Here is a 17,069-nt window from a genome sequence, read left to right as displayed (position 1 = left end):
ACCCCCTGCTAAAAGTGGGTGGTGAAAACCCTTTTGGGAATTGTGACTTGGGGATATGCTTCTGCCACCTGTAAGGTTACTTTACCCCTCCAGCTTCGGTTTTCTTATCTCTAAAAAGGGCTGATAACTGGACCCATCTCAGGGAGTGGACTGAGAGTTACACGAGGTAAACAGGCAAGTGTCCAGGGCAGTGCTTGGCAAACACTCCTTTTTCTTGGGACACGGGGCTACATTAGGCAACCTGAAGAATCTTCTACAGATCAAAGCAAATATATAGCATGAGCTGCCTGTGCTTTGGGGCCTGGGAAATGCCTAAGAATGACCAGGCTGAGCAGAAAGCACCTGCAGGATAGGAGAACCTCACGGAAAATCAAAGCCTCAGCTACTTACATCTGAGGGCCACTGAGAAAAGGCTGGGCTCTACTATGCAGTCTACATAAGGGGGCCAGAGATCAAGGAATATGTTGAGTGCTACTTAAGAAGGGAAGTGATAAGCAGGTAATCCGAGAGGAGGCCTCCACCAAAGGGCCGGGACAATCTCTCAGGCTTGTCCATCAGCTCAAACAGCACTGCTCATCATCTCTTTGGTGGTGTTTTTTTTTGCAATTCCACACTCAGAAACTAATTCAGTGTCCTCAGGAAGGGACTACTTAGATAACTGAAAAAACTGTCCCATCTTTAGAAAGACCTATCCCAAAGACCCATCTCTGCTGCAAAATAAATACAATCATCATCTTCTAGTAGATACACCGGTCTGTGAGTCCAGCTAACATGACTTGGTTCTCAAGGACAGTTATCCTCTCAGGACACAGATGAACAGTTTCAAGACCCATGAAGCTGAAGATCAGACAGACCCTGGCCCGTGCGCAGCAGCCACCAGAGGCTCACCTGGGCAGCCAGCCGATCTCTTTCACAGCCATCTATCTGCTCTCCTGACCCAAGGAAAGCCTCCCCTTGCTCCTGCCTTCCAGAGACTAGAGAAGAAACAGACAGACACTGGGATATGTGTGTGTGTGTTGGGGGGTAGGGGTGGATTCTCTTGCTGCCTGATTCCTCAAGATGAGAACTACACAGGGAGACAAGGGTGCACCTGGCCTAATGGAGGTGTGGCATGTGTGTGATGATTATAAAAGCAATGCATTATTTAAGTGCAATGCAATATCTTACAGGACTTTTTTCTAAAAGCCATATTTAGGATTTTCCATAGGAATAAGGAAGGTGTAATGGAAGAGGTAGATTTGATGTTTTAATACCTACATAGTGGACATGGCTATTTTATTCTCTTATAAGGTGAATGGGATCACAGTCTCTGAGTATGGTAGGGTTCTACAAATCATTATGAATGCCTGGATCAAGCCCCTCTTTTTATATCACCATGCAACTGCTTTACTTTCCTGATAATTAAATACACTCCTACTCTGACAAATTCTTTTTGGAACAAGGAAGAATACAAATAAATGCTTAATTAAATAATAATAACAATAATAATGTTTCTATTTTGCTAGCCCCAAATTAAAATAGTTTTTTCTTGCTCAGTTACTAATTAGCTTTGTGATTTTAGTCAAGTAATTAACCTATGCTCTGCATTTCCTCATGTGTAAATTAGGGATCCTGCCCAATCTTCACTGGATTCAGAGAACTGAATGTGGAAGTAAAACTAATAGGACTTGAAAAAATCCCCAAACAATCCAGATATATAAAATGGGATTATTGCATAGCCAGGAGAGTAAGGTAGTAGTGTTCCATCATAATCTGGCAGTGATTACATCACCCTTTCTCTACATAGAACCCATACAACTTCTAGAACAAAAAGGCACTTCAATCAAGAAGGGCACAAAGAAAGACATGAGCTTTGAAGTATCTGTTATTCCCACAAACCTGAACATTATCATGACCATCACTGAATGCTCACTGTGCCACTCACTGCTGAGGCTTTACACATGCCAACACACCTTGTCTTCATGACCTTCAAGGGAGGCAGTGTTTCAGAGAGGAGGAAGCTGAGAAATGCAACCTGCCCGTGGCTGACAAGAGCATAGCCAGTAATCAGCCTGAGTGTGGGCAACCAGCTCAGAGCTGGGCCTTCTATGACCACACCATGCTACCCCCTACCCGGATGGTTCAGAATCACAGTGGAATAAAGAGGAAGGGCCCTGGCCCATCCTCTGCCTTTCATCCAGTAAGATATTATTACTCCACTCAACAGAGGCGGAAGCAGGGCCCCAGAGGAATTAAGTTTCTTGATAAAGTCACCCACAGCCGAACCCCAATCAGGGTATACCTTTAACCTGCACTGTATCCTCATAGTTGCCCTGGACAGTGGCATCCGTGCTGGGAGTTGAACATTTGTAGTAGCCTTGGTCCGAGGGCTGGACATTTTTTATGTGGAGCTCCACAGCATCGTTGGCGGTGCGCCTCAGTAGGATCTCCCCCCTCTGCAGGCGTTCCCGGTACAGCTGAGCTGGGAAGCCCAGCTCCCAGGTGCTTGCGAGCTCCACAAAGTCAGTCCCCGAAGACGAGAAACTCCAGTCAAAGTTTTGCTCGCTGGGGCCATCATAGTCGCTGACATTGCAGGGGATGACCAGCTCATTACCTACCACACGCACCAGGCTGCCGGTGGGAACTCTCACCACGCGCCCTCGACAAAGAGCTGCAATGACAAGAGATGAACAGTGGGTCCTGAATCACAGAAGGTTTATCCAGTATAAATGTGTCAAACCCATGGGTGCTCCTGGTCAAAGGCTCATGGCAGAAATGTGACACCCGATGGGCTGGGAGAAATGGCAGGCGGCCTGGGTCTGTGCAGAAGGAGGCAAAGCACACCCCTAGAGCCCTGGACCAGGAATGCAACCTTGAAATGAGGGCCTCACACACAATAGTTTCCTAGGATTGACAGGAGGAAGACAAGTATTCAAAGTAGGTTAACTGTAAACCTGAATAGCTTCTTCCCTCCTGTTACTATTTAACATACCATTATCACTAAGTGTGATGCAGAAATATTTTAGGTTTTGTGTGAAAGAAAAGGGCAAAGCTAATCAAGTATTTACATTTCTGTCCACTCTATATCAACCCTCATCCCTAGAGACCATTCCCTGGGGACCATTCCCTGGGGCTCCTGAGGCTTGATTCACAATGATGGATGCCAATTTTTAAATCCTAGAGCAGCCTGCCGGTAAAATGATTTAACTCCAGTTATCTGACACTGCCTATAAATTAATTTTAAAATATGACGACTCCACAAAGTATTAATTTTCTATTTTCTGGCTCATTTCCTTCTCTCTACTCTTCACTCTGATTTAAATTCAGAATGAGGATAGGGACGCACAAAGGGAGAGGGTGTCTCATCTGGCTGGTTGCTGGGCATTGTTAGGAATGCAGCGAGGAGTCCAGTGGACGAAGCTAAGAGCTTCCTGGCATTCCCTGTCCCGAGAGCACACACCTCAGGGCCTATGAGAGGGCCCTGATGGACTGTCACCTGCATATCCTTTAACAAGCACTCTTTGCCATGAACTCCAGCACAGTCCTATAGAATATTTACCACCAATGCGTAAAATTTCAGTTCAGACCAAATGAACTCGTAAGGCTCCTTCTTGATGTTCAGTGTTCATTAGGGTTTACAGAAGATAGCATGGGCTCTGACATCAAAGAGACCTAAATTGAAACCTGAGAGATTGACCTTTCTTGGCTTTGGTTTCCTCAATGGTAAAATGGAGCAAGAAGGATTCATTGAGTTAATGAAATAAAATGCCTGGCCCAGAGTCTTGCCATGTAATCAGAACTCAATAAAATGGGAACTTCTGTTACATATTTTCAATTTTGTGTTTTTATCATTTGTTGGATAAATTGTGTTCCCCCTAAAACTCATGTTGAAGTCCTATCCCCCTACACCTCAGAATGTGACCTTATTTGGGAATAGGGTCATTGCAGATTTAATTAGTTACACTGTGATGAGGTTATACTGGAGTAGGGTGGGACACTTATCTAATGACCAGATCCCTTAAATGGGTAAATTTGGACACAGACATGCAAACGGGGAGAACACCATGTGAAGATCAAGGCAGAGATGGGATAATATGCCTATAAGCCAAGGAATGCCAAAGATTACCAGTGAGACAGGGCAGGGGCCTGGGACAAGCATCATGATTAACTTTTCCTGCCTATGATGAAAAATGCCAAGATATATACAGTATAGTAAGAACAGGAGGGACTGACTCCATCTTAAGGCTATGATTCCATTTTAAAAACCAGTTAGGAGGTAAAATTCCTATCATATTCTTTGGTTATCAGCCAACAACCTATCTCGAGGCAGGGCAAGCAGTCCTATGTGTTATGTTCCCAGTGCTTGAGGGTAACCACTATCTTGGAGAAGAACAAGATCAATAAATTCCTGTGTTAAGTTTATCTTACAGAATTTCTAGAGGACAGACTGTGGATAGTGACATAATGTCTCTCACTGGAGAGAATCACTGAGACCACATGTCAAGCCAACGCTGCCCCCCACCCCTGCCCTGCTGCCCTTTGCCCCATTCCTGAAAGCCTTAAAAGGCATAATCTTAAACCCTGAAGCATGCCTCCTGTCCGAGGTTGCCCACACTGCACTTTCTTCAAGTGTGTATTCTTTGCCTTAAATAAAGACTTCTCACTGCTCAACTTACTGCGTTTTGTCTCTGCACTCCTCCAGGGGTAAGAGCCTTTGTTAGTTGGCTATTTCATTCTCTTTTCTAGATTTAAGCACAAGTCTTCACTCCCTCTATCCTACTTCAGACAAGTAGGAAGTGGTTACTGAGGTCTCTGATCTAGGCTTGCAGGTTCCCATCACCTGGGTGACCTGGACAGGACTGGCAGCTGTACGATCATGCTCTTTAGGAGCCTGCCTGAAAATCTCCTTTCTTTGCCTTTGGGAAGTCCACAGAACATAAGCTCACTCCATCCAGTGCTCTGCGGATCCCTCAAATCCTGGGGTGGTAGGGGCTTAGTTCCAGACTCAAGCAGACACTGGACACCAGGTGACCCTGGCTTTGGGAGCTGACAAGGGATCTACCCTGTGCCGAGCAGGAGTTCAATAAGCCTCCCTTTCCTCCCTCTGCTCTTCTTTGCTCTCTGCTGCCTGCAAGGCAGCTGCCATTCCCATTAAAGCTACTCTTGCTTTAAAGAATTCCTTCCTTACCTATAGTCATCCGACCTGCTAAAGAATTCTTTCTCGTTCCATGTCAAGAACCCTCCCCAGCACGCTTGGGGGAGAGACCTCCCCAGATGAAGCTGCTGACAGAGATGCAGAAGCCAGAGAAGAGGCATGAGACAGCTTCCCCCTCACACCCTCCAGAGGAACCACCACGGCCAGCGCCTGACTGCCAGTCTCCAGAACTGAGATCGAAATTCTGTTGTTAAATCCATCCAGTTAGTGGCACTTTGTTATAGCAGCACCAGCGAACTAATATATCACTGTTGCTTGTTTTTCAATGGTTTAGTTCATGTTTTTCAAACTCTGGCTTCCCCCTATGTAGTGGCTTGTGAAATGAATTTATAGTGGTTGTGACCAGTGTGTGTATTTTAATGAAATTAAACAGAATAGAAAATATTAGAGTCCACTGTATTTAGAAAGGGGTAAATACTGTTTCATTAAATTTGGTTAAGTAAATAAACATATGTGTGTACCAGATAATGAAAACACTGTATCTGACTGCGCCAGGGTGGAAAAGAGTTGAACACTTTTTAAAAGCCATCTCTTGTTTTCTCCACCCATTCTCATTTACTTTGAAAAAGGAAATAGGAAGCATCCACACAAGAGACACAGTGATGAGGTTAATGTGTGCTCTGAGCAGGGGGCTGATTGCCTTCCCCTCCCAGCCCAGCCAGGGGGCAGGTCCAGATTGATCCGCAGTTCTAAGAAAAGCTGCTACACACGAAATCCCTCTCCTTAAAAATAACGTTACTGGTATTAGTAACTCGGGACTATGGGTCATATTTCCTCCCACAAAGGATGGAACCAACACCAAATACTGCAAGGGATGGTGCTACATTCTTCTTAAGGCAACTCAGTGCCTTTGGATGACATCCATGACCTCACACCTACTACTTCCGGAAACATGCAGCATATCCACCGCTGGGCCCAGCATTCCTCAAGTGCCTTTCAGATGGGGCTTACCCTGCATCCCCCAAGCCCTGGAATGGGCACTGGGGCTGAAACCAGGGAAATCAGAATCCTCCTGGCTCATTTTTGCTGCAGCTGCTTAGCAAGACACTTTTACTTTCTTTATATCAGGGTATTATAAAGATGATTTGCAAAAAAGAGGGTCCAAGATGGCAGTATAGCAAGATCCTGAACTCACCTCCTCCCATGGACACACCACATCTACAGCTACATATGGACCATTTCCCCTCTGAAGAAAATCTGAAAACTACATGAACTGCTCTCCACAACAAAGTATAAAAGGACATCACTGAGAGAGGAGAGAGAGATAGTCTTGCCCAAAACCCCATCCCTAAAACAGCAACACACAACAGGGAGGGATCTCTCCAGTCCACCAATTCTCCTGGAGGAACAAAGGATTGATGCCCCACATTAGGCACCCCAATCCTTTGGATCTGTAATGGAGAGATGTGCTCCCAAAAGCATCTGGCTTAGAAAACCAGTGGGGGCTACTGTCCAAGGAACCCAAAGCGCAATAGGAAACTGAGATTCTCCTTTTAATGGGCTCACATGCAGTCTCACTTGCCATGGGATCCAGCACAAAAGCACCAATTCGAAAGGTCCCTGGATTGTATGTGAAGGAGGTTTATTTGCTGGTCTGGAGCATCTGCTGGAGGGGCAGGGGACATTTGGGACTTTCTCTCCGGAGACAGAGGTGCAGGCAGATGCCATTTGTACATTCTTCACCTACCCTGCTAAAAATAGGGGGGCACACTCAGGCACAGCACCCCGCTCCTGCATTGCTGAGACCAGGCAGGGGCAAGAAGTCACAGCACTGTCTTGCTGCCTCACTGAGCCTGGGGAGCACAAGTGGTTGCAACAGTCCCCCGTTCCCTGGCTGCAGCAAGTAAGCAGAATAGAAGGGCCAAGGCCTTCTCCTACTCTCTGGCTAATGTTGGTGAGCCCAGATGGTTGTGACAAACTCCACACCCTGGCTAGGGCTGGCAAATGTGAGCAGTCATGGCATTCTCCCACCCCCAACTTGGGGCCAGTGCACTTTCTGAAGACAGCAAGTATGTCCCACCCCCTACAATCTCCAGCTGCCCTACTAAAGCCAGTGGGCACATGAAAATCATACAGGGGATGCCCCTTATTCACCTAGCCCTGGTAGCCAAGGGAGTTGGTGTTCCTGAACTCCAAGGGACTATAATAAGCAATCAGAAAGACAGCTCTTGGCAAGCCACCACCTCCAGGGCACTGCACAGACAGCAGACTGAAACACCCACAGTCTCTATGAAAAAGGCTCAGGAGTCACTGCCAGGGAATATAAGCAGGCAGACACCATCTTTGTGCACACCACTGGCCTCACTACAGTTTGACAAGACCTCCAGGAAAGGAGCTTACTTACTTATCTGGAGCCCCAGTTTTCGAAACAGTCACCCAGAGGACACCTCCAGCTCTCCCAATATGGAAGCCAATAGGGTTTACAATTGTGGTCCCATAGGGCTGTATCTATTTGCATACTTTAAAAAATGCTGCCTGAGGGTCTGGCTTCCAATATGCCTAAAACTGGGTACTAAATGCGTATCTTTCCCTTCAATCACTGACAGGTGTTGGCGCACCCTCAAAACAAAGGGCATATCAAGAATAAATCAGGCTATTTAGATAATCACAAAGGCTCAAGAGACAACCAAGAAGTAGAGCAAGGGTGAATGAGATGTTTCACCACCTTCACAAGGCCACCCCTTCAAGACAGAGAGGTGGCTCTTTTGCTTATTACATAGAAATAAACAGAGTCAAGAAAAATGAGGACACAGAAAAATATGTTCCAAATGAGACAGCAAGACAAAACCTCAGAAAAAGACCTTAATGATATGGAGAGAAATAATCCACCTGATTATTAAGGAATTCAAAGTAATGATTATAAAGATGCTCAAACTTGGGAGAAGAACGGATGAACACAGAACTTCAACAAAGATAAGACAATATAAGAAAGGACCAACCAGAAGTCACAAAACTGAAGAACACAATAACTGAAATGAAAAATACACTAGACGGGTACTACAGCAGACTAGATGAAGCAGAAGAACAGATCAGCAAGCTGGAACACAGCAGACTGTCTATCTCACCCAGACAGAGCAGTAAAAAGAAAAGAATTTCTGAGAAGTGAAGATAACTTGAGACCTATAAGACAACATTAAGCAGAATAACTCCCACAAAGGAGTCTCAGGAGAAGAGAGAGAAAAGAGGACAGAAAACCTATTTCAAGAAATAATGGCTGTAAACTTCCCTAATCTTGGGAGGGAACTATACATACAGGCCCAGGAAGCCCAGAGAGTTCAAAACAAAATGAGCTCAAAGAAATCAACACCAAAATACATTATAAATCAAGTGCCAAAAGTTAAAGATAAAAGGAGAATCTTTAAAACAGCAAGAGAACAGCAACTTGTTATATACAAGGGAAACCTCGTAAGGCTATCAATAGATTTTTTCAGCAGAATCTTTGCAGGCCAGAAGGGAGCGGCATTACATAATCAAAATGCTAAAAGCAAAAACTTCCAACCAAGAATATGCTACCCGATAAAGTTATCATTCAGAATTGAAGGACAGATGTTTCCCAGATAAGCAAAAGCTAAAAGAGTTCATGACTACAAAACCAACCTTACAAAAATGTTAAAGGGACTTCTTTAAACTGAAAAAAAATGGCACTACTTAAGAAGAAAACATACAAAAGCAAAAGTCTCACTGAAAAACGTAAATATACAGCAGAAATAGTGGATAAATCACTTACATAGTTAATTTGAAGGTTAAAAGATAAAAGTAGTAAAATTAACTAAAATTATAGTAATTAGTTAAGGGATACAGAAAATAAAAAGAGGGAAAATGTGACACCAAAACCATAAAACATGTGCAGTGGGAGTAAAACTGTGAAATTTTGGAATATGTTTAAACTTAAGTAGCTATCAACCTAAAACAGAATATTACATAGGATGTTATATGTGAACCTCATGGTAGACACAAAGCAAAATTTTATTTATAGTAAATACACATAAGAAAATGAGAAAGGAGATCTAAATGTAACACTAAAGAAAGATATCATACCACAAGGGAGGAGAGAAAGAAAAAAGGAACAAAAGGAAATACAAAAATACCCAGAAAACAATTAACAAAATGTCAATAAGTACATAACTATCTAAAATTACTTTAAATGTAAATGGGCTACATTCTCCTGGAAAAAGACAGAGTTTTTATCCATAAGTGGATAAAAAAACAAACAAACAAGACTCATTTATATACTGCCAACAAGAGACTCACTTCAGAAGACTCACACAGACTGAAAGTGAAAGGATGGAAAAAGATATTCCATACAAATGGAAATGAAAAGAAAGCTGGTATGGCTATACCTACATAAGACAAAATAGACTTTAAAACAAAGACCATAAGAAAAGTGAAGGGCATTACAAAGATACAGGGGCCAATACAGAAAAAATATGTAACGTTTATAAATACATATGCACCCAACATAATAGCACCAAAATATATACAGCAGATGTTAACATACATAGAGGAAGAAATCAACAGCAACACAATAAAGGGATTTTAACACCCCACTTACATCAATAGAAACTTCATCCAGAAGAAAATCAGTTAGGAAACACTGGCCTTAAACAACACTTTGGACCAGAGGACTTCATAGATATATACAGAACATTTCATCCAAAAGTAAATGAATACACATTTTTCCCAAGTACCCATGGAGGACTATCCAGGATAGCACGTTAGGCTACAAAACAAGTCTCAATAAATTGAAGAAGACTGAAATCATATCAACTATCTTTCCTAACCACAATGGTATAAAATTAAAATCAATTCCAAGAAGAAAACTGGAAAAACCACAAATACATGGAAATTAAACAACATGCTACTGAACAACCATTGGGACATCAAATAAGTCAAGAGAAATAACAAATACCTAGAGACAAATGAAACAGAAATACAACATACCAAAATGTAAGAGATGCAGCAAAAGCAGTTCTAAGAGAAAAGTTCATAACAATACTTACCTCAAGAAATAACAAATATCTCAAACAATCTAACTTTCTACCTAAAGAAACTAGAAAAAGGAAAACAAACAAAGCCCAAAGTTAGTAGAAGGAAGGAAATATAAGATCTGAGTGGAAATAAATACTAAATACATAATAAAGATCTGAGTGGAAACAGACACTAAAATGGTAATAGAAAAGATGAAACTAAGCTGGTTCTTTGAAAAGATAAACAAAATTGACAACCCTTTAGCTAGACTCACCAAGAATAAAAGAGGAAGGGATCAAATAAAATCAGATGTGAAAGAGAAGTTACAACTGATACCAGAAAAACATAGAGGACTATAACAGACTAGTAAGAATAATTATATGTCAACAAATTAGACAACCTAGAAGAAATGGATAAATTGCCAGAAACACATCATCTTCCAATACTGAATCAGGAAGAACAGGAAATCTAAAAGGATTGATTACTACTAAGGAGATTGAATCAGTAATCAAAAACCTACCAACACACAAAAGTTCAGTACCCGATGGCTTCACTGGTGAATTCTACCAAACATTTAAAGAGGATTTGATATGTAGCCTTCTCAAACTCTTCCAAAAAACTGCAGAGGGAAAGCTTCCAAACTCACTCTACAAGGCCAGCATTACCCTGATACCAAAACCAAAACACAGATATCACAAAAAAAGAAACTTACAGGCTAATAGCCCTGATGAACATAGAGGCAGAAAATCCTCAACTGAATATGAGCAAACCAAATTCAATAATACATTAAATGGATCATACACCATGATCAAGTGGAATTTATTTCAGGAGTGTAAGGCTAGTTCAACACCAGCAAACCAATCAACATGATATATAACATTAACAAAATGAAAGACAAAAATTATATATCATTTTAATAGATGCAGAAAAAGCTTTTGACAAAATTCAACATCCATCTTTGATAGAAATTCTTAACAAAGAGGGTATAGAGGGAACATACCTCAACATAATAAAGGCCATATGTACAAACCCACAGCTAATATCATACTTAACAATGAAAAGCTGAAAACTTTTCCTCTAAGATCAGTAATATAACAAGGATGACTACTCTTGCCACTTTTATTCAACACCGTATTGAAAGTTCTAGCCACAGCAATTAGGCAAGAAAACGAATTCAAAGATACCCAAATTGGAATGGAAGACCTAAATGTAAGACATGAAACCATAAAACTCATAGAAGAAAACATAGGCAGTCAGCTCCTTGACAATGGTCTTAGTGATGCTTTTTTTTGGATCTGACTCCAAAGGCAAGGGCAACAAAAGCAAAAATAAACAAATGGGACTGCATCAAACTAAAAAGCTTCTGCACAGTGAAGGAAACCATGAACAAAATGAAAAGGCAACCTACTGAATGGAAGAAGATATTTGCAAATAATATCCAATAAGGGTTCTGTATTAAAAATATGTAAAGAACTCATACAACTCAATAACAACAAAAAACAATCTACTTAAAACACAGGCAGAGGGCCTGAGCAGACATTTTCCCAAATGGCCAACAGGTACATGCAAAGATGCTCATTACAATAGCCAACATGTAGAAACAACCATGTCCACTGATTAGTGAATGGACAAAGATGTGGGGTGGGAGGGATATGGGAATATTACTCAACCATAAAAAAGAAGGCAATCTTGCCATTTGAGACAACATGGATGGAACTTGAGGGTATTATACTAAGTGAAATAAGACAGAGAAAGACAAATTTCACGATTTCACTTATATGTGGAATCTAAAAACAAAAATAAGCATAACAAAACAAAATCCACACTTATAGATACAGAGAACAGATTGGTAGTTGCCAGAGGTGAAAGGCATTGGGGTTGGGGAGCAAAATGGGTGAAAGGGATTAAGAAGTACAAACTTCCAGATATAAAATAAATTAAGTCTTGGGAATGTAATGTATGACATGGGGGATACAGTCAATAATTTTGCATTAACTTTGTACGGTGATAGATGGTAACTAAACTTACTGAGGTGACCATTTTGTAATATATACAAAGGTCAAATCACCACATTGCATACCTTAAATTAATATAATATTAACTAATATAATATTGTACATTAATTATACTTCTGCTTTTTAAAAAAAGATAATTTGCTCTGAAGCAGCAGGTGGACAGCCTCTTGACTAGGTGAGGAAGCCATCTACAACAGAAGAAACCCAGGCCCAACACTTGGAGGGAGAGGCGGAGAGAATGAGACCGAGTGACCTGACAGCATTATACAAGCAATCCAGCCACACCATCTAAATCATCCCATATGTGTGCACACGCTGGCATGCACACACACATACACACACTTCTTTCCTTGCCCATTTCAGTTTCTTGCAATTTTATTCACCCCCACTTATGTTTCTTAAGCTAATATCTGTCACTGGCAACTCAAGGTGTTGAAATAATACAAAACTACCCTGCAGTGAAGCCATTATCACCACAGTTCACAAAGGAAATAGGTGATTTCTTTTTTATATTTAGAGATGACTAGACAATTCTGAATCTCCCCAAGAGAGCTTTCAGAAGAATTGTGACCGTGGAGACCCTGAAGAGGCAGGACAGCCTTGTGCTTAACCTCCTTGGTTCTGAGTTTCCTATCTGTGAAATGGAGACAACAGTCAACCTGCTGAGCTATACAGCACTGCTGAGGGCACCTCACCTCCTAGTGATAAGGATCTGCGGCTATCTGCTTGCATACTGCCTCTAGCATAAACCTCATCACAATCCCTCCCTTCACTTCCTTGGCAAGGTTTAAAAAGGAATTTCCTGAGGTGTAAATGTTTTTAATTCCCACCCCTTTTCAAGAAGCTGACCAGGGTTAACAAGCAGCTCAACAAGATCCTCAGGCATGAGACTACACCCCATGTAAGGTCTCTATCTTTATTCTTAGTGATTGCAGCTTTGGAACATGATCCAGCTTCTGGTCTCAGCTCTCCAATCTTTATTCCACATGGCTGCCAAAATTACATTTTCAACACACAACTCATACGTCAGTTCACCAATCAAAAGTCTTTAATGGCTCCTTATAATCTACAGTACACTATCTATCTTCCAGACACCCCAAGTGCAACCTCGGTTCAGGCCACCACCCCTCTCACCGGAATTATTCCCACAGCCTCCCAGCTGGCCTCCTGGCTCTTACTCATGCCCTCTACTCTGAACACAGCACTCAATGTGATCTTTCAAAAACATAACTTGTACTACAACATTATTCTGATCAAAACTCTCCAATCACTCTCAATCTCACTGAGACAGAAGCACAGATTCTCAAAGAGGCCATCAGGGTCTCACAGGATCTGGCCCTGTTTCCTGAACCTCCTAGCTCCCTCCACCATACTTCCGCCATGCTTTCATCCTAAGGTGTCTTGAACAAAACATATTCACTTCAGTGTCAAAGCTTCTGCACATTCCCTCAGTTTGGAGTACTCTCATTCACCCTGTCAGCTCCTTCACCAGCTTCAGACCTTTATTCCTATGCCACCTTCTTAGGGAGGCCTTTCCTGACTGCCTTCAAGATGCACCCCCCTCATTCCTGCTCCTGCCAAATTTTCCTCTCATCACTCACCACTAATATGCTTTATGTGTATTTACATACTTTTACTATTATTTATTTACATGTCTCTTCCTATAGAATGTAAGTTCTATGTGAGCAATGATTCTTATCTGTTTTGTTCACTGCTGAATGCCAGTGGTAGAACAGGGCATGGTACACAGTAGGTGTTCAATAAATATCTGCTAAATAAGTGAATGATTAAAAGTCATACAAGATCATTCATGGCCTGGCCCACAGCTACCACTTCGGCTTCATCTCCTACCATTCTCTTACCCTGTAATCCTTATCCCCCAACACAACAAACGGCTGTCGTCTGGAAATGCCATGTACTCCTGTGCCCCAGTTTCTGCGTCGGTGCCTCCCACCTGGATTCCCTCCCAGCAATCTTCTCATTCCCTTGCAAGAAGCAGCTCCAGCACCCCCTCCTCCAGGACACCTTCCCTACCTCCCCTGGGAACACCGAGGCGCTCCTGCCTCCATATTCCAACCCGACCTGCAAACATCCCATCGGTGCTGGCTATGTTATAGTGCCACTGGGAAAAGTAAAACAGATGTGAACAGATGTTTGAAAGATCAAATTCTAATCTAAAAAGATATAAACCTGAGCAATGTCTTGCATGCAGAACTGGGATGTACCCTCATCCATGCAAATCAAATTTTTAAATTTTGGTAACAGAATTTCAACTTGCTATGAGCAGACTGGTATTTAGCACAGATTTCCTTTAATACTGTTAAGTAACAGCTAATAATATTTTTAAGTAAATATAACTTGTGAAAAATAAAGCATATGGCTCTTTTCAAACCAAGAAGAATATCTGCATAGACACACATTGCCAGTTTTCATCAAAACCTCTTGTAACAGTTGATAGCTAAGAGAACAAGAACAGAATTTTCATGTTTTTCCAATTTCTATCAGTATTTCAAATTAAAAGTCCCTAACACGTAACTAACCTGTATTAGTTTAGCTCTCTGTAAAAATGTCTTTACAATGTAACAAGTTTAAATTATGGTTTCATTTGTTTTTAGGGGGCAATATAAAAATCTTCATATGGAAAGTATTCCTTTATCAGCCTTACAAGTGCTATTGAGGACACTATTGTGCTGTTCAATGGCAGAAGAATCCACAGGATAAAATTTCCTCAAAATTTAGTACCAAAAATACCTGTTGATGGACTACTGTACATTCCTTCCCCAGAAAACGAGAACTCTACAGGTACTTCTTGCCACTCAAACCAGTTATCATAGCTCAGAGTACCTTTGATACTTGATAAAATAAGGGCACTATACCAAGTTTGTTCAGTGGTATTAAGACTTCTATGACAAAGCATGACTTACACTAAGTGGCCCAGCACCACGCTGCAACGCCCTGATTAGATTAGGCTCTCTTAGCTAAGTCTCAGAACCCTCCACTGCTTCCAAACTCCTGTTCTAAGAAATTGTGCCTAAGTCTACACGAAAAGGGAACACAGTTGTTACGGCTAACTTCATCTCTCCTTTCACTATCCCAACTTCCAAGCCATGTTTTCCCTGACATAAAAAAACGTATGTGTCCTTCTGTACTTTATCTTCAAGGAAGTCCAGTATTGTTTTAAGGATGATAGTCAACTATAGATACCAACCATAGTTGAAATTTCTTATGATTATCCCCTTCCTCTATAATTTCCTCTGCCTTTCCTGCTGCCCTTGTAGTTTTGATTTTTTACCCCAGATTTCAAGTTTTTTATAGCATGTATGTGTGTATTCATTATAAATTGCCCCAAATACCTTTAGAGAGGAGGGGAATTTCAAAAGACCAACAGTTGAGATTTCCACTTCCAGGAGATTTCACTCTTTGCTCTGATGAAGTAATTTGTTTCAGATCAACTCCACCCCTGAGAACACCCAATAAAATACAAGAAATAGCTAACTGAATCACGGGTGAACAATCCAGGCATGAATGCATGATCAAGGGCCCCAGGTCACAGAAGCACCCTGAGGTTGGCCTCACGATATCCAGTACTTTTTCTCTTGAGACAGTTGCCAATTTTTAAGTGGTGCAGGCCAGAGAATTAGTAGTTGTTAGTAGCCCAGTGCTTTTAACACCTCCTGGGGCTAAGACAACTAAAGTTCAAGGCCACTAAGACAGTCATAGTTTGAGCCAGGAAAATAGCCCAGAAGCAAGCCCAACATTCCACATTTCTTTCCCCTATAGGCAAACTGACATTATGAAAGCTGCATGGGGTCTGCAGTAAGGGGCTGAGGAGTTAAGAAGAAAGTAAATACTAAGAGGCTGAGCGGTAAGCAAAGTTTGTGACCACCTCACAATACTGAGGAAACAAAAACTGGAATTCCAAGTTCACAAAGAAAAGTAAACTATAGTAAACACTCTAGACTTTTAGTTACAATCCTGGAAGGACTATATATTTGGAATAAATGCAAAACTGAAAAAATAACTAGCTCTCATCAACACTGAAATCCAGTCTCAAAGCATCTCAATTCCTCATTGGATTGTGGTGAGCTTTTCTTATTCCAATAAGCAAATATTCTAGGGAGAAGATAAAATCATACAGAGCCTCTACAATTTTTCAGTATTCAATCAAAACTTACCAGACACTCCAGATGGAGGGACTAAATGATTGAAAACAGACAACAGAAACCAATCCATAAGGATCCAGATATTGGTGTTATCAGACATGGACTTTAGAACAACTATGATTAATTTACTAAAGAAACAAAAAACAGGATTTCACCCCTTAACTGAAATCTATTAAAATATTCAACTTAAAAATTTAAGAACTAAATAATGTGTCATCAGAAATTAAGAGCTCAATAAATGGGTTTCATAGCAGATTAGATACAGCAGAAAAGAAATCAGTATAAATTATCCAAACTGAAGCCAGGGGATCAGCAAAAGAATGGAAAACAGAGAAAACAGTCCACAATATATAGCAAGGACAGTAAAAAGGCTAAATACATGTGTAGTAGAGTCCCAGCAGGAGAAAGAATATGGTAGACTTAGGCATATTTTTAAAAACAGAATGGCCAAGTTGTTTCTTAATAAAAACAAAAGATATTATTCAGCCATAAGTAGTAAACAAATCCTACCATTTGCAACAACATGGATGGAGCTAGAGGGTATTATGCTCAGTGAAATAAGCCAGGCAGAGAAAGACAAGTACCAAATGATTTCACTCATATGTGGAGTATAAGAACAAAGAAAAAACTGAAGGAGTAAAACAACAGAAGACTCACAGAACCCAAGAATGGACTAACAGTTACCAAAGGAAAAGGGACTGGGGAGGATGGGTGGGAAGAGAGGGATAA

The 17,069-nt window shown here is 41.3% G+C and overlaps 1 protein-coding gene across 1 annotated transcript in view; it reads right to left on the bottom strand.

Moving 5' to 3' along the window:
• The window catches only part of PTGFRN (prostaglandin F2 receptor inhibitor), a 74,451-nt gene that overhangs the window by 36,470 nt on the left and 20,912 nt on the right, over positions 1-17,069 (bottom strand). Inside the window, exon 2 of the mRNA XM_036924467.2 lies at positions 2,282-2,650. Within this exon, the coding sequence (XP_036780362.2) occupies positions 2,282-2,650 (369 nt within the window). The remainder of the gene's footprint in view (positions 1-2,281; positions 2,651-17,069) is intronic.

This window comes from Manis pentadactyla, chromosome 4 (genome assembly GCF_030020395.1).
Source record: "Manis pentadactyla isolate mManPen7 chromosome 4, mManPen7.hap1, whole genome shotgun sequence".
Taxonomy (NCBI): domain Eukaryota; kingdom Metazoa; phylum Chordata; class Mammalia; order Pholidota; family Manidae; genus Manis; species Manis pentadactyla.
This window is presented reverse-complemented; position numbering and strand designations above follow the sequence as displayed.